The following is a 27,538-nucleotide window of genomic DNA, read 5'->3' as shown; positions in this document are numbered from 1 at the left end:
ATGTTTCGATTTTCTACTTATTGAAAAGTGTGAATTCGTGCTACCTGTCTAGTAGTATAAATGACTTAATATCAAAAATCTGATAAACATTACACTACAAAGAGAAAAGAGGAATACTCGTAAATATTTATTACCTCTACGGAACGTAAGTTTACAAAACAAAATTCACCTGTTTCAGCAGGTTGGGTGATAATGATCATCAAATAAGCCACTTGCCTCTGATGGGACATGCTTCGGCATTCATTCATTCATTCAGAAAACAAATAATGGAATAAAATGTTATTTGAAAAACTATTTTTGCCGGAACACGCCTCAGGGAACCAGAAACCGATGGCGCCTAGACAATGGAACTTTTGTTCAGTCGTAAACAGTCATTATTCAAGTTGGCATCCACGGATAAATGTACATATGCGAGTGCTGCCCATGCACATCTGTGTATATCCTATGAGAAGGTCTTTTCGCATGTGGAAAACGTTTTACCGTATTTTTCCAACTTAAATTAAACTGCTAGCCGCATGCACTCATTCAGTTTTCCTGCCAAGTTCCTAAAGTATTCATGTGTGTTGATGTTCTGTTGTTGTGTTCTTCTATGTTCTCTCTGGTCTCTGGATAATCGCTTGGAACCGGTAATAGTGGGTTCTTACCGGTTGCATTTTTCATAAATCAATTGAGCATTTGATTTGTTTATAAATAATGTGTGTGATTCGCCCTGCTAGCAGCGATGGCATTTTTCCATTTAACCATTTTGTGTACAAGTGTGTGGGGCATTTTCCTATCGATTAGGCGATGCAGAAAGCGTAACGACAAACCTCAGAAGCTTTAGGGCAAGGTTCAAGCCAAAAAAAAAACAACTTGGTCAAAACGAATGGAGTTTTTGGTTAGGGAATGGGGATGGCGAATCATTTCCATTTCGGGCTTTAACCGGTGACCGATTCGGATCGATTGTAATGGTGTCTTTTCTGGTAAGGCAAATCAGGTTCTTACTCTACAAAAGTTACAATGCTTAACATGAAATTAAATTCTTACTCTTTAAAGATAAGCACAGTTTCTGCCAAAGTCCCATCAAATAATGCTCTGGACAGTTCCTGGTACAGCCTCGACAAAAACATGGATCTATACCTGTAATGTCACTTTGTTTCCCACCGCTCCAGGTACAGTCCCATCAAAATGCAACCCCCAAAAATGAATATATATTTGTTGTTTGCCATAATTCAATATTTTCTGTTTCATTTGCAAACAGTCTTTACGTGAGCGTCAGACAGACAGACAGACAAACTTGGTCCCTGGCCAAAATATATATCATGCCATATCCATTATATTCACATTGCTGCCCAATTGGTTATATTCATGAATATATACTAGACTTACATACAAATATTCGTTTGACCTTTGAAATTATACAATATTTTCCGCTGGCTAAACTTGAACTCTGCTGCTGGTAGAAAATCCTTACCTCAAATATTTAGTCGCACTCTTTGCGGGGCAAAGTAAACAGAGAGGTGATAAAGAAACAGAGAGCGAGAGCGGAATCAATCGCCGAGTATCAAAGCGGAAGAGGGGGATCAAGGGTTCGGTCCATAAAGTAAACTCAAATTAAATATTAACACATTTTCCGGGGCGATGTGCGAAGAAATCAATTAAATGGTGGCGCACTTGCTGCTTGATTTCCAAGGATTTCCTCGGGCCGTGCGATGTGCGACTCGGGAGGTGAAATGATTTCACCTACAGTGGATAGAGATATTCTATTCTATTCTATGATATATTTAAAGTGATTATCTGGGTGATAGTTAGAGTAACAGAAACTTTGGACTATATACTCATATTCCCCTAAAAAGTCTATGAAAACACGTGCTCATTTGCTATTGTCCTCATTTCCATTGATCCCCAATTAAATTCCACTATTAAGTAATCTATCCCTAATTGTGGCTACTTGAATCGCAAATTTCATCCACTGTTATGTTTTGTTAGAGTTCTCTCAAGCTATTAATTAAAACTGCTTGCCTAATTTATTTTACCTCGATTTAATCCAAAGAATTTATGTTAACGCTTCTTCGATTACAACCAAAGCGGCAGTTAATACCGGTTTGTTGGTTAAACGGTCTTTAATCAGAGTCACTGAACTTGAAAATAGCTTGTCTGTGTGTCTTTATGTCTGCTGCTAATCTAATCATCAGTTTGCAACAAATGGGGTTAGTGGTTCAAATCAATTTTTGAAGTTGAGTAATAGTCGTGTGCGGCTTGGGGTAGGACGGACAGGCTCTAAGGAATGTAAAGATCAATTTGATAGGAGGTAAAGAAATATGATTCCTATTATGAGAAAACAGCGGGCATCACTCTTTGGTCATCAATTTTAATTGAACAAATGTGAGAAATATGTATATAAAACTCTGTACAAACAGACTCTGGATTGCCTCCATGTGGAAAGTCCTTTTGTACCACGGTTCCAGTAGCAGCACAATTATATCTAATATCGAATAGAAAGCCCTGCATTAATCATTATCATTTATATTCTTGGGAGTATTACAAACCTTCCACTCAATTTACATTCGGATAGCCTCGGGTGAAGAAGAATAATTTTCAGGCAGTGCCATCAATAGAGAATTGCGGTCACGTTCTCCGTGAAAATTTTGAGGAAATTAACATCCTGAGACGCGGCCAAAGACTTTGAAGGAATTGATTATCGATTATTGAGAGTTCATGTGGGGATTTAATTTACATTCCTGGATGATGTTCCACTAAAATGTTACATCCAACGCTTACGCATGACGGGCAATGGCCATTCGCTTAAGGGAAATTTGTACAGCGAATCGTATAAAAGTACGAGTATCTCCACATCAACCTCGGAATGATATGCCAGATGATAGCGAGAGGATAAGGACATCCATCATCCACTTGATTGCAACATGTGTAGAGTAGAATTATTTAATTTAATTCGAGGACCGAGGCTTTATCTGGTTGTCGCAGTCGCACTCGCAGTCGGGGAGCGCGCACTTGATAGATAAGGCTTAATACCGGATCATATAATTTTTGCAAATAGTAATTGAAATCAGTTCTTATCGCGGTTGGCCGAAGCAGGGAACCGCAATCTAAATTCCGCCGACTACCAACATGGGCTCTGGGCACCTGAATGTCGGGCTGTTCGTCTTCTGTTTGCTTCTGCTTCTGGTTTATTGCTGGCCATATTTACTCCGGGTATTAACCAAGAGACTAATTTCGCATGGCGCTAAGTGCACTGGATCTATCCAGTTCGAAAAACAAATATTGTCTGTAGAGCAGAAGGTGGGGATACTTACCGCAAGATACTTATCATCTGTGTTGCCAAATCTTTGCTAATTTTTATATGTGAATTATGTTAATCAGAAGGGCTAACAATAGCCACTGGATTTAATATCAAATTAACGTTGGAAATAAACAAGAGCTATTAGTATTTAACTTTGATCGAATGATTACGAGTTTCAGCTAAACCTGGGTTTCAAAATCATTTACAAATGGACGAATGTTGTAGATGGTTCTAGGGATTACGTTAATGAAAAATATAAATATAGATACTTTCCTAGAAATTTATTATAATTAAATCTGGTCCATGATGAACCTTAATCGTAATTCGAATCGAAATCCACTCTGAAATTGCCCCAATATCTTCCTAAAAGCTTTTAAACTTCTGATCAATACGATTTTGTGCGCTAGACACTATAGAAAACAAATCCCTCACCAAAAATAATCAATTCAGAATTATTTCAATTATTTCCCTTTCTGATTCATACAAAAATCTATAAAAACTAAAAAACGAAAACAAACCCAAAATATTTATTACATTGACCTTCGAAACACTGTATGTAAAAGATTCCATCATTATCAAGTGTGAATGATTGATCCGCCGCTATATATTACACACCTACTCGAATCGGGTTGTACTCGATTGTGTGTGGGTGCTGGCTCGGAAATTGTGGAAAATCACGTGCCGCAGCCACAGATTGGATTGGTATTTCAGCTTTAGATTTTAGCACATTTGTGTTTGCACCTGCTTCAAAAAAGCCAAAAAGAGAGCTTCACCTGATAAGAAAGGGACTCTAAAGTCGATCGATTAAAGTGTGAATTATGGCATGGATTTTCGACTGAGTAAACACCAATAGATCTACAGATGATCTGTAGATGATGCACACAGTCTTCATGGTTAGTGAAATGTGTGGGTTCAATCCAGTTTCGATTGGTTATTGTGGAAGGTCGGTCGACCGGCGTGTGTAAGGGAGTGATAACAAAAATTAAGAAAAAATCCAAAAAAATAATTCAATATTTGTTAACTCTTTCCTTGCAGAAACTAAGCGAACAAGAAGGAGGCTTTAAGGAGTAACCAAGAACCTATGCCTATGCCTATGGAGTAGCCCAATTGAGCCTGGAAGCAACCCCCCAGAAACCCACAGGATATCCTTAAGGTGGCAACACAATGACCAGCCTTACGGAACAGGACTATGACAGTGCCACGCCAGCACTGCAACAGCAAATGAATCTGGCCAGACGCGCCTGCTGGAGCAGCAGAAGGGAAGGTCCCTTGAATGGTGCTATAGAGATTAGAGATGAAACCACAGCCAGACACAGGCACCGGATAGAATTAGCTGATCCAACAAATAATGAACAACCACCGATGAGAACTACCTGCAGCACATTAAATCAGAGGAGGCGACGGATGCCACACTGCAGTGGTGGTGGTGGCGGCCTTTTGGACCGAAGGATGCTGGTCCTTTGCGCCATCTTCTGTCTGCTGGCGGGCACCGCTCTGGCACGCCCCAACACCAGTGCCAGTGTGGGCGTGGCCTCTGCAGGCGATGGAGACGCTGTCACCCAAGTAAATGTGAGTACAAATTGCACACTGTTTCGGTGGGAGAGGAAAATGTTTAGTCGGTGTAGAGGAAAAACTATTGATATCGTGTCTTTTAAAAACTGATGGAACTTAAATACCACATTTACTAATTTAACGATTTAGCTGTAGTTTTGGTAGGCAAAATATATAAGCCATTATCCAAAAATCATTACGATCGGATAAATATTATATCCGGAGTTGAGAAAAGCATGTGCTTGGGAATAGAGAACTTTCTTTTGAAAGCTTTAAAGTTCTTTATATACGCTTAAATTGAGAAGTAATGGGAATACCAGGTATTCTAATGCTTGTAACATTTAAGTACATAGATTTAAAGCTGTTCAAATACACAATTTCGAAGTTTAGTTAGTAAATAACCAAAGAAACATGTACTTATAACAAATCTGAATGTTTAGAATAGCATTTAGGGTAAATAGTAATATGGATTCCAAAGCTCATTGCTCTAGCATTTATAGTGTCCGAAAGCCAGGTGTTCAAAGAGCCCAACCAGAGGTGCGCTTCTGCTAATTTTGTTCATTCTGGCTATAATAATGTTCCGATCGTAAAGTGCTTTTGCAACCGGGAAGATATGTTTATTCTTAATGATTCTGCCTTTACAGTCTTGGCATTTTTTCAAAATTGTGGATGCCATAGATGCCATTCTGCATACGAAATCTGGTTGCACTAGCTCCTATAGTCTCTAAGATTTAAAAAAGAGAGTCAATCTACAACCAGTTGGCAGTCCCTCCCGAATATCATAAAAAAGGCACGGTAATAAAGCCAATTAGTGATGTCCGAATGAAAGACGCCGCAATGTTTTGATGATGGGAAAATATTTTTGATGACAATTCGACAGAATAGATCTAGAGATGAGAAATTCCACTCCGAATGCAATTGCAATTTGCAGTTGATGATTGGTTATCATTGAAGTGCATTTGAGTCTACAAAAACTGACAAAATATTTACACAATACTCGCTTCATGCCGTTTTCCGTCTGTTAAATTAGCTCATAAACATGTCAATGGGGAGGAGTGGGAGATGGAATTGTGCGATGTGTCTATATGTATAAATACTTCAATACGCAAATAGAAAAAAAGATAATACGATTCATGGAAAATTTATTTTGATGGGTTTGTAAGTTTTCCATCAATTTTTCTGAGAGATAAATCGCCAAACTATTTCTGCGCTTGTCTTCTAGGGGATGACAGCTTTCAATAGCTCACATGACTGGGAGATAGCTAAGGAGTACCTTATCGTAAGCCCCCTTTTGATCGATTGACGTCACATTTATCTGTCTGTCTGTCCAGCTCTATTCCAGTGAGACTTCACATCGATTTGTCTCTCTGTCTAGCTCTATCGTAGTGGCAAACATTTCCTTATTGCCCTTATGGCTCTATAAATAGACATTGACAATTGAAATTCGATTTGTTGAAACCCACTAAACCACATTGCGAGAAGCCAACCATTAATTAGCAAAGTTTCTTGACGTCATCTACGCATTGAAGTTGAAGAGATACTCGCATATATGTATCTGTGTATCTCTCAAACAACTTTCATTTGCAGGCCAAATGATTAACCTTAATTCTGTATACCCTAGTGCGATATTCATTGAATCTGTGTGACATATCCCCATACGAGATTCCATAGATGGCTAGCCTTCTTGTTAAGACTCGCTCACTCACTGACCTAGATCAACATTTTCAGCGGCCTGAATGCCGTAATTTATGCATAGACATTAGGTTTCGGTTCTATTCATTCACGAAAATTCAGAGTTCTGTTCGGCGTTCGGGCGGTCCATTAATGAAAATGATTGTAATTTTCCGTTGGCGTGCTGCTAAACGTTACCCAAACTCACGGCTAAAGCCGAGTGCTCCGCCGTGCTCGCCATGGTTAATCCTCACTTGATTTATGTTTATTCTGGACCTGATTTTCCTCACATTAAATGCCCTGTCAAATATTTGATGTTGGTTTTTGTTGGCCAGTTATAAACTCCCCCCAATATCTGAATCATTGTGTATCCACAGCTGGCAGAGACAGCAGCGACAGCAGGAGGCGAAGATGCCACAGCGCCGCCTGTGAAAGCACCACGGGCGGAATCCCTGGAGGAGCCGACTGTCTTGGAGATGAAAGCAGACGAAGAAGATGGTGGAGGTGGAGAACATCAGAAGATAGAGCGGTATCCGCTCTCCCAGGTTGACTTTGGTCATGTCAAGACACCGTTCATCATTGGAGTGTGGATACTCTCGGCTAGTATAGCCAAAATCGGTAAGTAAAAGGCATTTACACAGTCAAAATTGGTAGAAGTAGTAGAAGGGTTCACAGCACATAGAATTCGATTTTTTCTTTAGGTTTTATCTTGTCCTTATGTCCTTTCGATTATGAGAAATGAATTTATCTCAAGGTAAAGATATGCAGTGGTTTGAAAATTTTAGCAACAGTGGAAACTTAGGGATTATTAAGGGATGAGAGAGACTTTTACTAGTAACATGAACATTAAGTCATACGGAATATATAGAACTCAAAGACAGGTGCCACAGCCTCGCGATCTCTCTTGCCACCATCATCTGTCTCCCAGTAAGACTTTTATTTTAAAAAATATCACCCTTATCGTTTGCTGTACTTAAGCCCTGTCCAAAATAAAATCATCTCAAGATCGCAAGTGCAATCCTAGTGAAAAGTGTGGCGGCAATCTCAATCCCCACGAGAGATGGTCTTCCACTGCCAGACGCAGTAGCAAATATTTGCAATTATTTATAATATTTTTATGAATCCCATGACGCACATGACGCAATGTTTCAAGTGAAAAGCAACTTTTGTTTTCATGAAAATACATTATAAAGATAAAGATAAGGATACTAAGCCCTCAACTGAAAAGATTGGGATACACGCTCTGAAAGTACTTGAAAGTGGGGTGTGGTGCTGCAGTTCTTTTGAATTGCATGCCAATTAGGTGAAAAATCCCCCATTGGATTATCATGGAAATGTACGTTTTTCCAGCTGCCGTAAGCCTTTTTCCTGCTCAAGTGTGGGCGTGATTTTCCTTTCCTGCTGCTGCTGTTGCTGCTGCCAGGACAAAATCAATATGGTTTATGTAATTCCTAGCAACGCGATGCCTTCGTTCATGCAGATTTACGGCAAGTCGGGGCGCGCGTGTCTGTGTCCTGGCCGAAGGACGTTGCATAAGCTGATGGCGTCCAGCCATCATCAGGCGGCAGCCCACACGTTTGTTGTGCCACAAGCGGGGCCTTGACCTTGGCCCTGCCCCAGAGCAACAACTGGCCCCGAGGTTGCATCAATAATTTAAACGATTCGGCCGGCACTCTCTTGAGACTTGCACATATTTTTGGAGGCCTCTTTTTCCTCAATATGCATTCAATGTCAGGCTCTGGACATATGCGTTTATATCTCTGTCGGTGGTCCTGGCCATGGCCCTGGCCCTAAACCTTGTCGAAAGCCAAGCGAGAAAATCCATTTCCGCCATCAAGGACGCCTGGCCGTTTTGGGCGTGTTTCCATTTCAATTTATATTTTCAAGTGGGAAATCGCTTATGCTGCAGCTTCTGAAATTGAATAAGCGGCCAAGGACCCTCAGGAGACCAAAAATAGATGGCAATACGAGGCATAACACATTTATAGCAAATGGCTATCTGCGTTTACTTCCTGTTAATGGAACCAAAAATGTTTTCTATGCAGAAATCTACCATAAACTAGATTATTTTTTGAGTAATTTTAGAATCTCTAGCAAATGTGGTAGCCTAAGCTGTGATGGTCTGCGAGATCGACGAGTATGTAGGTGTTCTTGTGAGCGTAAAGACAGAGAAACCTTCAAACGAATAGACAGACAGACAGAAGAACGGATAGGTGGGACATTTCCAGATCGATCCGCCTGCCAACTGATTAGTTTTTCTAAATAAAACATCTCCCGCCAATATATCATGCGTCTTACTTCCGATTGCTCTTTTTTTAAAACAAAGAGAAAGAAAGCATTTCTTACCCAATAGAATAATTGAATTATATGGGAATCAAACTAGCCTTGGAACTATGCAAAACTTCAGTTATTAATGACTTTCCCTAGACTGTTCTTTCCACCAATAGCTCTCTCCCAGTGAGACTTTCAATAGTATTTATATATACGAATACATACATCATATAGGTTCATTTTATAGGAACGATGATTCAGTATTGGCTCACTGGCTCGCTTCTTTTCTTATTTGCCCTTGAACTCGAATTGTAAGGGATAAGAAAACAGACTAGTAAAGGCAATAAAGAATATGTACTCCTAGATAGGTTAAAGGTTAACATAGCCCACAGGATAAAGAAAAGCGTTCTGCTACAAATTGCATGCAAATTTTCCATCATTGAAATGGAAATGTGGTTTGGCTTTTATAGCCGCCGCCACACAGACAGAAAACCCAACAGCAGATAGAAAACTTTAGCGTTTCGTAATTAATGGAAATAGTTTTGCATACCCGACTGCCCCATGCCTCCAAATATATTTATATATATGTACATATATGTGTATCCACCATCAATTGCGTTGCACAACTGCCTGTTTATGTTTTGGTAATAATTTTCATATTTCCTTATTTTATTTTTTCACACTTTCAGGTTTCCATATGACGCCCAAACTGCATCTAATATTTCCGGAATCATGTCTACTGATTGTCGTGGGCGTGGTCATCGGAGTAGTCCTGTATTTCTGCACCGATGTGGCCGTCTCTCCGTTGACCCCCAACACGTTCTTCTTCTATATGCTGCCACCGATTATCCTAGATGCGGGGTACTTTATGCCCAATCGATTGTTCTTCGACAACCTCGGAACCATCCTACTGATGGCCGTTGTCGGAACCATCTTCAATATAGCCACAATCGGTGAGTGGGGTGGGTCTCAGACTGAAACATGATCCAGATAGCGTTCTTTCTTTGTCCTATAGTTGATGGCTTGATAAATAAAGGTGGCGGGTAGATGGCTGTGTTCCATGCTCTCCGTAATCCCATCCATCTATGTCCATCAACTACTGGCACTATCGGTCAATGGATGTATTTAATTTGTGGGTTTAATGTCGTGTTTGTTTTGGTTGTGGAAAGTGTGGTCATCGAGGGGCTGGGTTGGTTGCTCAGCTCCTACAAAATAATCAATAATTGGGATATTCAACTAAATCTTTTTCATATAAAATTGTATTTAAATTTCTGAGCCTAGAGCTATTGGTGACCCCGATTTAAAAAGTGCTTAGCAATCATAGAACCCCTCAAACCGAATGTCCTGTGAAATGTACAATATTGACGCACCTCTCAAATAAAATTGTTGTATATTGAAACAACAAAATCCGGCCGACAATTAGAAACACAAACAAAATAACCATTTTGGTCAACAAGTTAGACAATTAGACAAAAAAAGGTGACAAAAAAGGTGGCAGGTAACACCCCAGCTATAGACACAGCCACCAATTAGACACATGATACAGATGAGCAAAGTAAATCATGAATCATGTGAATGGAGATGATTGAAACAAAGCTGCGACGAGACAATGTATGAATGATTCGATTCTCCGCCCTGTATAAATTTTGTGGCACGCGAACAGACATTGCCAGACAGACAAATGACAGTCAGGGGAGGAGGCGTGGCATTGGATATAGCTTGTAACGAGAAGAGCGCTTAGATGTGATTTACACAAAGTGTAACAAAACATGCGATTGATGTGGATAGCAAACAATGTTTCAAGTGATACAAAGGGGGAGTGGACAGACGCCAGTTAGATGAACGACCGACACCGCCAAAACGGATGCCGGGGGATACACGCTTGAGTTGCCTCAAACAATACCATTCAACAACCCGATCCCCATACCCTTACCCTTACCCTTACCCTTACCCTTACCACATACCCAGCCCTAGATGGCAATTACTTATGTTTAGCAAATTGGATTACATACGAATGCGAGCGAGAACATCACAGTGAATATACGCGAACGAGTGCGAGTGTCTATCGCACTTCATTTGAAAAATTCCCATTTCATGAATCATTTATTCAGTTGGGAGCTTAAGCTTCATTCTGATATTCAAACTATTTTATCGTATCTGGGAAAAACTAGATTATTTTAGGGCTCTCGAAGAGTGTTATGTTCTCTATGAAGTTGAGCTTTTAATGTAGGAAGTATTAAAGGGGATATAGAAATATTTGTAAGATAAATAAGGAACACTTTCTGGTATTTGTTTAGGGAATGTTTTAAGCCCTGAATAAATGAGTAAGACTCGAACTCTGGACATCCAGTATTATTGTAAAGTTGAACATAAGCCCACCACAGTGCCGTCGAAGAGTTGTAGAATGATTACGTAAGGAATTTCAAATATCTTTAAATATAATTAAACTTCGAAATCAAGAGTGTCTAAACCGACAAATATCGATAGTGGGTACAACAATAAAAAGTAAACAAGCGTGTCGCGTCATACAGCAGTTCCTCTCTGTCGTTTTGTAGGCTTAGGCCTGAAATCAGCATCATAATAAGGCAAACTTCTAGGAATCCAATTAAATCAATAGAGTTTAAGTACATATAGTCGTATATTTGATGTACAACAAAATGCTTATTGGTGACCCCGTTTCCACCTCTCAAATTGCTGACCACAACGGTAGCTCATCTCTGTAGCATTCCATTCATCGAATTCTTGGAAGAACATCAACTAAACACCTCTGAAAGAGCTCAAATATAGTAGCTGCCATTGTATATCACCTTCTCGAGTATCCGTATCTGTCCACTTAAGAACATTGAACAAATAGCCATAGCAAACAATCATTTTGCGTAGTTACAAATTAAATTACTGGCGGAAGAGCTCGTCTATCAATTGACTTGAGTAACTTCGAGATACTACTCGTACAAGTAGTAGTTCAATGTCAATGTCACACACGAACTGCACTCTATTGGCCCTGCAATGGGTGGAGACAATCTCTAATTAAGTCCCAGGAATTGATGGGCTAGAAAATAAATTACGTGAAGGCATCCTCTCATCCTCAACTTTTTTCTGATTTCTCTCTATGCAGGCGGTGCACTGTATGCCTGCGGATTGACCGGCATCTATGGGGAGAGCCAGACGCCTGGACTGATGGATATCTTCCTGTTTACCTCGCTGATATCCGCCGTGGATCCGGTGGCTGTGCTGGCCGTATTCGAGGAGATACACGTCAATGAGATCCTGTACATTGTTGTCTTTGGCGAGTCCCTGCTGAACGATGCCGTTACGGTAAGCAAAGAACGTTATTGATTGACGGATGGATGGTCCACGGATGTCGAGTCAATTAAGTCAACAGCCGCTTGACATGCTTAATGGATGCAACAGCTTAACTTGGTTTTCCATTCTGCTCCTCCCTCTCCCCGTACAGGTTGTCATGTACCACATGATGGAGGGTTACACGACCATTGGCTTGGACAATGTGATACCCCAGGATATATTTAGTGGTTGCGGTTCCTTCTTCATTGTGGCCCTGGGTGGCACAGCTATAGGCGTCATTTGGGGCTTCCTGACGGGTCTGGTGACACGTTTCACGGATCATGTGCGTGTAATTGAACCCATATTCATCTTTGTGATGGCCTATCTGGCATATCTGAATGCGGAAATCTTTCATATGAGTGGCATATTGGCGTAAGTATAAAATATAGCATGAAATGTGTGATATATCATTCAAATGTCTTTTATTTCCAAAGGATTACCTTCTGTGGGATTACAATGAAGAACTACGTAGAGTCGAATATATCCCAAAAGTCGCACACAACCGTGAAATATGCTTTAAAGATGTTATCCAGTTCGGCGGAGACCATTATCTTTATGTTCCTAGGCGTAGCCACGGTCAACAATATGCATGTATGGAATACATGGTTTGTGGTCCTAACCATTACCTTCTGCTCTGTGTTTCGGGTGTTAGGTGGGTATATCTATGGTTTATTTGCGCACCAAATGCATATTGAACTCTCCTTCTTTTAGGTGTCATCCTTCTGACAGCCATTGCCAATCGCTTCCGTCTGCACAAGCTGTCGCGTGTGGACCAGTTCGTGATGTCGTATGGCGGCCTGCGTGGCGCTGTGGCCTTTGCCCTGGTCCTACTGGTCGATGAGAACGTGGTCAAGCAGAAGAACATGTTTGTGACCACCACCATAGCTGTGATCTACTTTACCGTCTTCCTGCAAGGCATCACCATCAAGCCGCTGGTCAGCATACTGAATGTGAAGCGTGCAAATAAGCGTAAACCCACCATGAATGAGCGTATACACGAGAGGGTAATGCTTCTTTATAGCAGTAATAGATATTTTGAGACTTATTGTTGACTTTTGCGTTCCAGTTTATGGATCATTTGATGGCAGGCATTGAGGATATTGTGGGCAAGACGGGCAACTATAATGTGCGTGATAAATTCAAGCGTTTCGACAATCGCTTTATACGCCCACTGATTATAAGGGATCTGAAGGTGAGATTTGGTTGTTCGTAGGAAACAAAAGCTGAGGATAAAACAAAACACATCCCCTGAATCCTGCCACACAGGAAGTGCATGAATTGCATCTATTGGATCATATACCCATGCAAAACTATGAGAAGCATTTGAATAGGAATAAGCCAAAGCCTATAGACCGAAGGACGACGACCATAAACCTTCGACGTCTGTACGAAGGCGATGCAGAGGCTTAGTGTTAAGCGAATTATTATTTGTAATCCTTTTGAGGGATTAAAATACTCAAATATATCCATTCCTTTCCACCTTCCTTACACCTTCAGGGAGCCGAACCGAAGATCATTGAGACGTACTCGAAGCTAACGATGCGCGATGCCATGGAGGTGATGCGACGAAATCCCTCCACAATTGGCCAAATGACTGGCACCGAGTCGATGAGCGCTTTGTTTAGGAACTATACCAATAACTATATTGGTGTCAGGTGGGCACCGCCAACCATATATACCACATGGTAAACGAATTTTGGATTGAATCCGGCACGCTAAGCCGATGCTCTCAATATGATATGTCTGTATTCACACCAATCGATCTAACGATCGATCTGCATGCAGTACGAACTGAAACTCAAATCTATCTGTTGTAGAAGTAGCATGAAACTCTGCACAAAACTTTAGTTCTATTTAATCCGGCCACTAACCAAACCAAAACCCAACAACATTACTACACGTCTATATATAGATCTGTTGATCTGAAATTCGTTTAACCACTCGTATGATTTACTCTTCTTGAAACTTTTAGAACTGATCTCTAGCTTGTCTTGTTATTATATTGATAACATATATTAATGTCATGGTGTGCTTTTGCAGTCCCAGTCTAACAAATCTAGACAATACATGTCGAAACCTGGACATGGCTGAGCTGGACTATAATCCATCCAAGAAGGATCTGACTGATGCCAGGATCCATCATCTGTTGGCCGAAGAGCTGAAGCCTTATAGAAGGGTATGTATTATTCGAAAACGGAATCGATTAGAATATCCATTTTTTTCAGTTTCGTTCCTCAATTTTGCAGTCACTTTTCTTTTGGTTGGATTTTCTATATAGCGTAAAAGTTTAGCACACCACCAGCCCAAAGAGTTTTTGACTCTATCTGTCAATCTATCTGTCACCACTTCTTCGTTCTCTCTCTCTCTGTCTATCTGTATCTCTGCTAGTTATTCACTGAAGCATCTCTATATGCCAAGAGGTCTACTGTAACTTCTTCACCTTCGGCTTTTCTGTTCTTTGTACTTTTGGGCATTTAGTTTTTGAGACACTCTATGCTTTCTAGCTCTATATAGCCTCAATCCGCCGACTATATACATATATACTATATATTATATACATCTATAGATATATTTGTGATTAATCGTTTATTTAATTTCTCTCCCGTTGTTTCGATTACTCAACATCAACTTCTCGACAACGGTTGCAAAATAAATCCAAAATCCGCTTTCGTGTGCTTATAAAAAATAAACCCAAAAATAATAATAATACATTTCGATAAACTATCGATTTATTGTCGATATATATTTTCGATAAAGGCCTCAATACAAATGGTACGAATAAATTGGTTAATTGGTTTTAGTTCTATTTGATTTGATCTGTTTCTTGATTGATTTTTGATATAAACTTCGTTTCGGATTAACTATGAAACTCAAAAACTTTGTTAAGTGTTACACGTTCCTTCTGTGCTGTGTGTGTCTCTGTATCTCTTTGATTGCAACCAACAAAAACTTTAATCTCGTAATCTACTTTTCTAAATGTTCTCTAATTGGTGTTCTCTAATATGATCTCATACTATTAATTGAATTATTTAATTAACAAAAGGCAATGCTTAAATCCGCCCATTAATATGCATTACCTGAAAAGCAAATAGAAATTTCGAATAGACAGGGGAATATGATTGATTATTTTATTAGGATATACATGCCGTGTATGCACTCATATGCCATGTGTCGTTGGGCATTGGCTCCCAATGTGAAAAACAGAATGGCCGAGAATGCAAAAACAAAATACATGTCATCTGCAAGACAATCCCATAAATTAAAAAAAAAAAACAACAACATGAATATCGTGTAGAGACCATAAAACAGAGAATATACCAAAATATACCAGTTTAAGATTGATAGTTTCTACCCCTTAACATATTATATTTCTAACTTATAAAAAATAAAAGGATAGAATTCTCTGTATCCTCACACGTTTTGGAAAAATGAGACCAGCAATCATACTTCCAAATTTTTAGGATTCCAAAAAGTTGGAGCTTTGCGATAAGTGAACACATTCAAAAGCATTTCCCAAAAGTCTCCAAAAAATAGGGGAAGAAATGAAATGTATTATATTTCCAAAACTGTAGAAAAGAATAACAGATCACACAAAGAATTCTTTTAAATAAAGTAATATATAAATATCTAATGTAAATGTTTCGTATCGTAAAAGTTAATGTTGACACTTACAAAAATACTCGAACACAAATTTCCTTAAGTAATTTAACTTTCTTTTAGAATATTCAACCTAAATCTTAGTTTTTTTGTCCTGAAATATATTTATTAAAATCTTTTTGATATGATTTTGTAGCTTTTTCCCTACTCTCTTAATGCTTAGCTCCCCCCTTGGCTTTCTTTTGTTTTCCCCTCTTCAGAACTACCCTTTCTAAGCACTTTAGTTTGTTATATTTGCATTAAATTCTTTTACACTTTATTCCAACAAAAACTAAATATACACACCATCCAATATACATGTTGTCTGTCCAATAATTGTTGTGCTCTCTCATATATATAGTACTTACAATATATATCCTAGAAAAACTAGACTTCGGTTAGCCGAAGAGCCACAAAAATGTTAGTCCGTACTAGACACAAGCACTCGATCTATGTTAATCTCTACTCATAAGCTGTACAAATGTTATGGAAAGTCGTTTTACACTTGCTCCGTTCATGTTTCTGCTAGTTATCCAGACAAATTAATCGTACTTTATATATACATACATATATATCTACAATACTATATATACTTGTCCTTAATTGCAACTGAAAAACTTTGTCTAACTACATCACTTCGTTGCCTGGCATTTTTATGATTTCGAAACCTAATTTGCATTCCATCAATGTTCTTACAGCACCGTCGTCTTAGTTATAGCCGACACGCAGTAGATGACAGAGATTTGTCCACACAGGTGAGTCGCGGTTGTCTCATCAGCAAGAAAGCAATCAGAACACACACAACAAATTATATTGCGTTTCCAATTTCTGGATCACTTATACGGAAGGACAGCTCATGGGAAACCCTCTCTCTTTCAGGTCAATTACAAAATGCAAATGAATTTCCGAAGGATGTTCAATGACCGCAAACATCACAAGCGCAGCAAACGTGGTGCTAACAATAAGGTTAGTAAATGCGTATAAATTATATATTGTTTAGCACATATTAATGGATATTCTTTTGCACCTCGCAGGAACCCAAGGAGAATGTGAAGCAGAATCATGTGTCGTTCCATGATTTCCAACAGAACGGCACCACCAAGCAGCTCTCCAATGGTACGAGTTCGAGTTCAAACCATTCACGAAAAAAATCTTACAGAAAAAGACATTCTCACAATTCACTTAACAAATATCGTAGATTAGAAATAGGTAAATGAAACGATATCAAATCAGCAACAAACAAACAAACTAATTAAATCGGAGCAGATCTCTCTGTTCCCAGATCAAAAGTTTTTCGTAGAAAAAAATCTCATGTAGATTTATCTTCTTTAGTTTTACACAGCCTTGAAACTGAAAATATTTGTAATAAATTAAAAAATAATCAAGCGCTGTCCATATCTAGAAAGTCATATTCCTTCTTTTTTATTGAAACACCCTGCTAAAAACGATTTATATAATTTATTTTCTTAATTAAAAGTTTGTGCATGAAAGGGAGTTTTTCTAAGGTTAAAATAAGCATTGGGCAAGTCTTTGAACCCAATTGAGGTTTGCACCTCTAATCTAATGCTGTAATGCTTTACAACTACAAAAACAAAATACATTGCGTATTCATGACGCAGGGTTTTGGTTTCGTTGGTTTAAATCAAAGATAAAAACCTTACAAGCTCTCCCCCAATACTTATACCCATACTCGTACCATTTTCATTTTATGTGACATATATTTTAAATAATTTTCCGAAAAATTGGCAACTAATTGATTTTCCCATCCCAAAATATTCTCTTTCTTCCCTGCATTGCCTTTCCAACCATCCAAAATGATGCTGCAAACACCCAATCCTACACACACAATTGGCCGAAAAAAAAAAACCAAAAAATCTGTAACTAAAACTGCATAAACACACTCCACACTACTGCCTCTGCCTGTGCCCTCATTTATTATGTTTAACCCGAACTGAAAACATTCAAAAGACTATATTAACAATGTACTTAATGAAACAGCCGAGGAGAGCCAACAGAATCCGAACGAGATCAATGTTGTTGGCGCCAGCGACGATTGGGATGACGGCCTGACCTTCACAGCCAAATCATCACGTAAGTAATGTTTAACGATCTATATAAAGTATACGAACGATCGTATATATACTTCCATATTTCTTGAATACTTAACTTTGATTTCGTTACTAATCTTTTGAGTTGAGAGGCGCTGTGACACATAGCCTCTGTCTCTATATCGACACTGTTTCGACACTTCCTTTCCTCCTTACTGTGAACCAACGTCGTTTTTTCTATCAGCAGTCATATGGCGATATCTGATATTTACCTTGTTTATCCTTGTTCGACTCGACCCTATGTTTTTTGTTTTGTTCACACAAAAATGCCATAATTTTAAATAATATTTTCTGTTTTCTGTTGTGAAAAAATGAAAGAAATCTTCAAAAGGTTTTAAACAGTTTTTGTACATAAACGATACTACGATTAAAACACACCTATCCAATCGAATAGTTTGAGTAAAGTAGCACAAGGTTTACGTAGGTAAATATATATGATTGATTTTTTGATTAAGCCATTCATTTCAACCAAAGATTATTGCAATTTGTTTTGTTTCCCCATTGGAGAAAGTTCTGCTAGCCCTTTTGATGATTTCATTTTCCATTTTCCTTGTTTTTTTTTTGTTTTTATTTTTATTGTGCATATGTGTTTATCCTCCTACAGTTTTAAATGAAAATCACCTAATAAAAGCTATAACAACGAACTTTCTATATATTTTTTTTCTTGTTTTATGCCTTCCCAAATTATTTCGAAAACACAAACCTGTTGCAAAAAATCTATTGCTGGGCGCAAAAAACATGTTGCAAAAAATATATATATCAATATGTAAATCGATACACACGATTAGCTGACTCGGATCGCGCGAATAACAATTCCCTGATAGCACATATACAAAACCTGCCCGGTTTTGATGCCTCCAAGGCGCGCATCGTCGTACAGCATTATGCCCCGAAGGCCGATGATCCCGACTCCGAGTTAGACTCGCCGGATCCAGTTGGACCCACAGCGGCTGAATTGATATTGCCCTGGCGACGGGATCGTTCATACCAGAGCATTGGTAAAAGATTATCATCCAGATTCAGATTCAGAACCAGATCATCATCAATCCATACCGAATTTTGAAACAAACCGAATAAACATTGAATGCTGTATAGAACAGCATAAGTCATGCACTCCTCTCGCTCATCAAACATGCTTAGATATATAGTTCCTTATTACATTAGAGTTATCCTTGTATATCATTCATGAATCAGTAGTGAACGGAAGTAAGGGAAGATCCTGTATAGATTCCATTCCTGAAAGATATTTTAATGTACATTTTCCTTCTTGTACAATATACTGTACTCTTTAGATCCCAAATCCAAAGAAATACATTCCTTTAATTTAGGGATATATGTACATATGTATGTAAATGTTCCTTCTACAATGAAAATATACCCATAATATGCCTTAGAGCTAAGAAATGATCAGGAAGTAATCAGACAGTATGGAATAAGATATTGAAGCTTGCAAACTGTGATTATTCGTAACGATATTTCATATAATTCCTTCTATTAAACAAAATTATGCCACTTACCTGATGTAATATATCAGGAATTCCTTCATAACTATAACTAAACTTGTTCCAGAATTGATACGTATTGTACGTATATCTATTCGAATATTCTTTATAGCATTCTTTATAGACCAAATCTTCCGCTTTTTTCCGAAACAGAATGTATTTCCTTACCAGTTTTGATATATCCAAAGCGTATCTACCATTCAACTAAAAATACACACACAAAATACATTCGTACATTACCAACATTATGTGTACTTTAAACTCAACTCGACTCATAATTCCTATAATACTCGTATAATGCCAGTCATGTATCCAATGCTCGTTTATATAGTGCCACGAGCTTAGTACGGCATCTTTTACATCTGTGCTCAGCACTTTGCGCGATTTGATAACTATTTTTGATTGAGTTTAACGATTTATATTTAGTGCCTAATCTGTACCTTTTATTTTCGTTTAACTTCAGTACATTCTAATCCTTTGATTTGTTATCGGAAATTGTAACCCATGTTAAGTGTTACTTAGATGTAGTCCAGAAACCCATCTCAAAATAGCTGTCATTACCATTGTGTTTCGTGCGTCGCTAACATAAAATTGTAAAATTTCTTGTAGCGGCAATTTCCATTGATTGAAACTCGATTGATTGATTGGTAGTAAATTCTAGACCACGAATGAAATTGAAAGTTGCCTTTTGCCAAAAGCCCAAATTTCATGCATTTTATCTGCAAATTCTTACCAAAAAAATAATAATTTTAAAAACACTTTTAAAATGAAAAAAGAACTAAACTGAAAAAAGAAGAACCATCAAAGCAAAGCATGGCATTTTTGTGCATGACGAAATTTCTTGCTTATTTTTTACTTTTTTAGTATTAATTTAATTTTTATTTAAAAATGGAGTTAGGTAAATTTAATGGATACTTGGGGTAAAGTGAACAGGTCCTTATGTGATTATTTCCTTTGGGACAGTGTAGGTAGATCTTAATGTGCTGTGTTGTATTTATAGTTAGTGTAGAGATCGGGTCCTAAATCATGTTTTTGTTATACCAGCAAAATTGATTGACCACTAATTTAGTTTATTTTTGTATGTGATGTTTTCCAAGAAAACCAAATCACAATCATAAAGAGGAACACGTACTGCAAAACTAAAACAGCCATTAGTCCGTTTCTACATACATATATGTACAATGTACATATATATATTGAAACTTAATCTGACTTAAAATATGCATTGATAGTGTCCGAAAGCCAGGTGTTCAAAGAGCCAAACGATAGGTGTGCTTCTACGTATTTTATTCGTTCTGGCTATACAAATTAACCAATCGCGACGTTTTTCTGCAATCGAGTAGATGTGATCATTTTTTTTTGATCCTGCGTTTACTGATTTATTGTATCTTCAAATGTATTTTCTTTATAGTCGCTTCGAACAAGGTGAGAACTGATAAACAGACATACGGACAGACAGACCTATCCATATCGCCTTGGGTATCGGAAATTCATGTGATTTCCCTTTTTATGGATAGATAGATCAAAAAATAAAACTCTATTAATAGTAGGGAACTTTAAATTGATATCTTGAAAGCATTTATTGATTTAAATCAAATCTTGGATGAGAAATATCGCAGTTCAGAAGCATATAAATTGACAAAATAGAAATATTTTACTATTGAAGATTGTTCCATATGTTTTAGTGGTGGTTTCGAAACTCTGTTTGTTATAGGGAATTCTTATAATTTTATTCGATATATTATTATTTACTTCTTGTACCTAAGTTCGGCGCACTTTGTTTGTCTTTTAAACCCATGTGACTCGTGTTCCTCCTCCCATCAACTGCGCTTTTGTTTCGATTCCATTGAACGATATATCTACCGATCGAATTGGACCACCCAAAACAGAAAAAAATCTCTAAATGCGATCGATGCAGTGTATAAACTGTATGCTGCATGCCCGAGCAAAGACTTCCCAATAGATCTGTCCGACTTCGAAACCTATTTGCATTTTTCACCGCCTTTTCTTTTGTGATCTAGTGGCCGAACATCCCATACCCGAGGAGGATCGGAATCTGTCCCGCGAATCGGATGGAGAACGACGCGTGGCCACGCCCACGGCCACCGAATCGCAGCTGCCGTGGAAGCGCGGCGGGGAAGAATGCACGGATGCAGTGCAGCAGAACGAGTTTCCCGCCTGGGCCTCGAACAAGGAGTACTTGGCCTACAATTCTCCAAGCGCAACATTCCTAGGTAATGTATAAAGTAATAGATCTTTAAACGATCCTTCCGGGAATCTCTTAATGGGGGGAATACATACACAAATCTGAAAACTGAAAACTAAAGACCAAACGGTTATTGAGGGGTCGTTCTTCTTATGTCCTCATTTGATTTGATTGTAAATTGGCTTTTACAAGGAGGCTGCTATTCCTCGAATCAGATCTGTATATATCGGTCCTATCTATCAGTACGTGTGTATATATATGGTTTACTTGTTTCCTTTAAAAGCACCATCAAAAATTCTACTGAAATCGGAAAGAAAAATCCATTACACCACCCTAGTTTTTGTGTGTTTAATGTATTTGTTGATTTTTCATGTGATTTTTCCTTAACTTTGTTTTTTCTTTCTCTCTTTTCCCGCATTGTTTTCCTTCGGTAACTGTTGCCCCACTTCCACGCTCCACACCACCACCAAAAAAAAAAAACACCTACACTTGCCACCACACCATGTAAAAACTCGTTGTAAAACTGATCCGAAACCGATCCAAAAACTGATCCGAACTGACCCAACAAAAAGGTGGTATAAACAAGCCTAAACAGCCCAAGTCCGTCATAGGTCTCTTTCGGCGTGAGAGTTCCAGTTCCAAGGGCGGCAGCATTGGCATCGGCAGCACCGGTGCCGTGGACGCCACTGCCAGCGGTGATCCCATGGTTGTGCCTTCGTCTACCATGATGTGTCCCCCAGGTGCGGCCCTAAGCACAGCCCCCTCCACGTCCATGCACAATCCGCGCCTGGACAAGCGCTCCCAGTCGATATCGTCGGGTTCACTGGGCGGCGGCGCCAGCGGTGGCATGGTCCCCCACCACCAACTGGGTCCGGATGGACACTCCGGCCCGTTTCCAGTCACCGCCAGCCATCGGCGAAATGTCCGTCGCGGCTCCATGCTGGAGCTCACCGGGTAAGTTCCACTCTTCTTTTTGGTCAGACACCAAATATTCACGAATATGTCTGTGTTGTTCCATTGATTTTGTGTAGATATGTACATTGTACATACATATATCTCATCAACTGTCTTGTTTTGTATAATATCATGGCTGATATCGTTTAAAATGGGTCTTATATGTGTGTTTTAATTGGAAACAAAAAGAATGTCTTAACTGATTATACTATTCCGCATTGTGGGACCCATTTCAGTACGATTTTGTTTTACTATGGCGCTTGTATATTTCTTTTAGCTTCTTAATATTCTTTCTTTACTAATACCTAAACCAATTTGATTTTTGTCTACATTTTTACATTAATCCGTAGCTTGCTTCACTTTATTTTTCTATGCTTCAATTAGATCTGTGTAGATTTTTCTGTAAATATTTAATTAAATAAAACATCAAAAGACTGAACTAAACAAATACTTTCGTGTTTTTTAAACATGCAGAACCTAAAATTCATTGTCTTTGGAGCATGTAATAGCTTCAATGCAATTTTTAAAAATTTAAGACTGCACTTTGTAAATTGTTTTTAATGATTTTTCTATTTCCGATTTAAAAAAAAAATTAAATATTTTTTTACGCTTTTTCAAACCAAAAGTTGTTTAAAAATAATATTTGAAATCAAAAACTACAGAAATTGTTCAATTTCCCCTTCCAAATTGTATTAAGTCGTCTTCTTCCAGCATTGTAATGTTTTTTTCTGTCATGGAGAAATCAAGCTCAGACTTTCTGGTATTTTAAATTGATTTTGTGCCTTAACGAAAAAAAATGTGTACCAAAAGCATTTTCATTTCAAAAACCTAATTTTCAATTTTGATTTTTTTAAATTTCTCAAAAAAGGCAAATAACGGTTCGCCTTCAGGAACATTTTTAATTTGTGTTCCATAAAATTGTTAGCAACCCTTTCCCTATATGGCTTTATTGTTTTTTATTTTTTAGAAGAAATGTACAGAATTCCAATTCCCAAATCCACGAGAAAATCGCCTACTTCCCATTAAAATACATTTTTATTTCCCAGGAGCAAATTCAAATGATTTTTTTTTGAATACTCAAGATGTATATTTTTATTCCAACTAAATTGTTGACCAATTAATAGAGTTGGAAGAATTGAAAAGAATTTTATTTGCCAAGATTTATTCCATTGGTGAAACAAAAACACAAAATTTAAGTCTTTTAAAAAAAAAATCTGCAATTCGTATTGAATTATTTTTTTAAATATCGCAGAGGGTTCCCAAAATAAATCATAATTATTTTGTATTCTATTCATAAGTGTTTCCACTGCCATGGTATTTTTTGCACCCTGTTCTTCCGGCGAAGGCATAGCAAAGTTGTTGAAACTTTTTAATTACATTTGCTATTAAAATTTCCAAAAATATTGCTCGCACTCACCAACAACAACCAAACAAACATTTGTATGTGTGTGCGTATGTGTTGTGCTGTTGTGCAACTGTGTGCTGTGTCCTGTGTCTATCTATCGTTGATGATTATTTTACAGACTAATTGTAACTGGACGCAGACCCAGTAGAATTTTGCATATTAGTCCGGGAGCCGCTACTTTACTAGAATCAGCCAAGATCACAGCAACTCCTTCTCCTCCACCTCCTTGTACTTCTACTCGACCTTCTACTTCAACAACAACAACAACAACAACAGTTCCAACAACACCATCAACAACAACAACAATAACTACATCCACCTCCAAGAACAAGAACAACACCTCCAACAATCCAACAGACAGCACAACAGGGAGCGCGTCAAGCTCCACGCCCACCTCCACCACATCAGAGAGTAGCGCCACATACTACTATCCCAAGTAATGAGTAATCGAATGATATAGTAATGATATCAAAATGTCTAAAGCGCAAACCAAACCGGCCATTAATCGAATTTTCTGTCTCTGTGAACCATGAGAGACTCAGTCTAACTATCGCATATACTAGTATATACTACATACATATATACTAACAAACACTATCTTTATATACTGTATATAAAGCCCACAGATCAGTGCATATCATTGTAGAGTAACAGTCAGATATCCCTTCTATCCGTAGGCTGAACTTTGATAGCAATCTTTCTCATCTCAAATATCTAATCCCAAATGGAATTGGTAAACATGTATCTAATCGATTCTGTGGGGCACCATTCCCTTTGCAATTGGCAGAAGCTTCAATCACAGCACTCGTACACATACACCCCTCCCGATCTAAGCTGGCCCCCCTCCAATTTCTCCTCAATTTATCCCCACTGTATATAGTATATATTCTGTATGTATATATATATATATAGGAAGTTGTTTCAATTGGATGGATCCGATCTATTTTGCATCCATGCACTTTCTGATTTCGAAAAATTATGCTGGGCTGCTGAGGTAGTCCAAAATGTGCTATTGTGTTAATTTCAGTTTATTTTCGTATAACAGTTGTATAACAGTCGTATAACCTTTTATGTATAACGGCTACACGGAAGCTAAAATTGTTTTACAATTGTATAACAGCTGCAGATTAGTCGTATACCAGTTGTATAACAGTGCAAAACTGGCTCAGCTGAATATATGTTGTATGGCAGTCTGTCAACTGTCTATATAATAGCCGTAAAATTTTGTTCAACCGTTTCACCGTTATTACATCTCGTATACTAGTACTCTTATACCCGTATACTCTTGTATACTAGTTTTAACAGGTTTGATTTTATTTCTTGATTTCAATTTTAGAATTTTCATTTGCACGCTTTCTCTGTATGTTTTATATGTTTCTGTGTGTTGAATCTAATATGTGTATAACATTGTTTGTATATAAATTATAAACAACTTGTGTATCCGAATTCCCGTCCAGCTTTCGACCTAATCCTTGCCTTAATCCCCACCCCAAAAAAAGCTAACCCCAACTAAATGCAATGCAATTTCTTAACCATTAACAAACCAACAAAAAGACACTGAAGGAAATTACTTCAACTAAATGTTCACACGATTGTCTGCTGTGCTGCTGTGTTTCTTTGTTTTGTGATGATTCCCAACAAAAAAAAATAAATAAATAAATAAAAACCAAGTAACTAAACTAAGGTCGAAATATAAGAAATAATTGAACGCCAATGAATTGGTAAACGATTTTATGAAAAATTATTATTTTTAGCGCCGTGTCAATTGAGTCCGAATAGCCCAAAACCGAAACCGAGCACAGAGCTAGAGGTAGAGCCAAAGCCAAAGCACTTTCCGTTAGCTAAATCACAGCATCCACTAAATCCACCCAAAAACCGTTCTATAGCACACACACAGACCCAGACACACCCATGCACACAGACACCAGACTGTTATACAGTCGAGCACCTGTGATAACATCCGTAGAAAAATTAAAAACAAAAAACACACACCTAAAACCAAAGTGTATCTGTTATGGGCTTTAATCACACGAATTATGTGTAAGTATTAGACAAAAACTTATAATCGTTCTACTAAAAGTAGAGGACACGTGATCTGACACCCACTAACTCCTACAATAACTAATCATTAAATAAAACCACTAAAAACAAATGCAGTCTAACATACTGTGCTAATCACTAACGATGATATTTCTTAAAAAAATCGATAAATAGACGCCGAACAGACTGGTTCTTCTCTCATGATGTACATAAATCTCTTAAGAAATTGTATTGTATTTATGATAGAATTTAGATAATTGTAAATTGTAGAGTACCCCTATCGTAACTGCTATACTGTGCCTTAAACACCGTCGTCTTCCTTCTGCGCTTGCTCTTGTACCCGAACTCCCATTTTCTGTTCCATTTTAATTTGCTTTTTGTAGTGCTCAAAATAAATATACATAAATATGTATTTATTAAACAACCTTTTATTATTCTGTGCTTTTAAATTAAGTCTTAAGTTTCTTTTCAACTAGAAATTATTTAAAACCCTACTCGTACTATAATTAGACTTAGACTCATGCCCAACATTTACTAAATCAAAGCCCAAAAACCTGAAACCCCCAAATCAGTTCATCAGCCAAAATTGATCACAACTTTGACATTAACTTTCTACGCCTTCTCTTCACATCATCCACCACCCATCGACCGTCACCACCTCCAACACCAACCAACAAACCAACAACAACAAAACCGCACACAAAACACAACCACCACAACAGAGACACAATACCCGAGGAATCAACGTACCAACACGGACACTCGAAGTCTCTCTGCGAGCCTGCGGACACCGACGACTGGGAGGGTGCTCCTCTGACAGCCGCCAACGGAGCCAACAGCGAGCGCCTCATGCACAGTGGTCGGGAGCCTCTTCTGCCGCGCCTTGGGGCAACGCCACGCACCCAGATCCGACGTATGAACGCGGGAGCGGTTGGTGGCTCGGCAGTGGGTGTGCCTGGTAGAAAGAACCAGGTGACCACGGCCTTGCTGGACTATGAGGACACCGACTCGGACTCTGATGAGGAGGAGGAGGATGACGATGAGGACGAGGATTTTGATTTGTATGACGACGAGAATATTGTGGTCACCACCTTTACAACGCCGGCCACGCCACGGCACCACGATGTGGGTCGACGACTAGGATCGAGTCCTGACTCGGGTTCAGAGCCCACCACCAAGACGACGACGACGAGCATTCGACTGACACGGAACAACGACGAGAGCATCATTTGAGTGTCAAGCACCGAGGGCGATGTGGCCGATGTGGCCGATGTGGAGGAGGCGTCTTAGCCGTTCGAGGAGTCTGTTCAAGTACGAGATGTTCTACTAGGGGTCTGCAATCTGCAATCTGCAATCTACGATATGATGATGAAGGGATATACATTTATATGGATTAATTTTAAGCATAAAGTTGACAAAACGTTGCAAAATAGTTTCCCCGAAAACGGTTTAAAACAAAAAGCTTTATAAATAATAAAAACAACAAATCAGACAGAAAATTAGATAAAGAAAAGTAAAAGAAAAATTAATGAAATTGGAATGTATATATCATAGAACGAAATTTGAGCCACA

The 27,538-nt window shown here is 38.4% G+C and overlaps 1 protein-coding gene and 1 long non-coding RNA gene across 11 annotated transcripts; one reads left to right on the top strand and one right to left on the bottom strand.

Annotated features, from left to right (window-relative positions):
* Positions 1 to 2,334: 2,334 nt before the first annotated feature.
* On the bottom strand, positions 2,335 to 2,607 carry LOC113565397. Its single transcript, XR_003408578.1, has 2 exons — positions 2,529 to 2,607; positions 2,335 to 2,464 (listed from the first exon to the last, which is right to left on the bottom strand). It is a non-coding gene; the product is annotated as an uncharacterized LOC113565397 (long non-coding RNA).
* A 1,821-nt stretch (positions 2,608 to 4,428) lies between these two features.
* On the top strand, positions 4,429 to 27,446 carry LOC6593464 (sodium/hydrogen exchanger 3). 10 transcript variants are annotated; one of them, XM_026987262.1, is made up of 19 exons: positions 4,429 to 4,849; positions 6,880 to 7,120; positions 9,463 to 9,726; positions 11,889 to 12,088; positions 12,228 to 12,487; positions 12,550 to 12,767; positions 12,827 to 13,119; positions 13,182 to 13,307; positions 13,613 to 13,770; positions 14,156 to 14,291; positions 14,873 to 14,887; positions 16,450 to 16,506; positions 16,631 to 16,717; positions 16,786 to 16,867; positions 17,720 to 17,842; positions 18,648 to 18,857; positions 21,383 to 21,595; positions 22,140 to 22,521; positions 26,689 to 27,446. In XM_026987262.1, the coding sequence occupies exons 1-19, from the start codon at positions 4,445 to 4,447 to the stop codon at positions 27,197 to 27,199; spliced, it is 3,981 nt and encodes a 1,326-aa protein (XP_026843063.1). In that variant the 5' UTR covers positions 4,429 to 4,444; the 3' UTR covers positions 27,200 to 27,446. The 10 variants fall into 10 exon arrangements, with proteins under 10 accessions (XP_026843063.1, XP_026843062.1, XP_026843064.1 ...); XM_026987261.1 differs by having other exon boundaries at positions 13,613 to 13,800; positions 17,750 to 17,842; XM_026987263.1 differs by lacking the exon at positions 14,873 to 14,887 and having other exon boundaries at positions 17,750 to 17,842; positions 26,689 to 27,445.
* Positions 27,447 to 27,538: the final 92 nt, after the last annotated feature.

Source organism: Drosophila persimilis, unplaced genomic scaffold, assembly GCF_003286085.1.
Source record: "Drosophila persimilis strain 14011-0111.01,24,50 unplaced genomic scaffold, DperRS2 tig00000124-arrow-pilon, whole genome shotgun sequence".
NCBI lineage: Eukaryota > Metazoa > Arthropoda > Insecta > Diptera > Drosophilidae > Drosophila > Drosophila persimilis.
The sequence above is the reverse complement of the archived record's forward strand: the minus strand, read 5'-3'. Positions and strand labels throughout refer to the sequence as shown.

Excerpts from the sequence above, each read along its gene's own strand:
- LOC6593464 (XM_026987262.1), top strand. The coding sequence starts at position 4,445 with ATGACCAGCCTTACGGAACAGGACTATGACAGTGCCACGCCAGCACTG. Across the intron at positions 7,121-9,462 it reads GGCTAGTATAGCCAAAATCG|GTTTCCATATGACGCCCAAA; the intron begins GTAAGTAAAAGG and ends TCACACTTTCAG. Across the intron at positions 16,718-16,785 it reads AACGTGGTGCTAACAATAAG|GAACCCAAGGAGAATGTGAA; the intron begins GTTAGTAAATGC and ends TGCACCTCGCAG.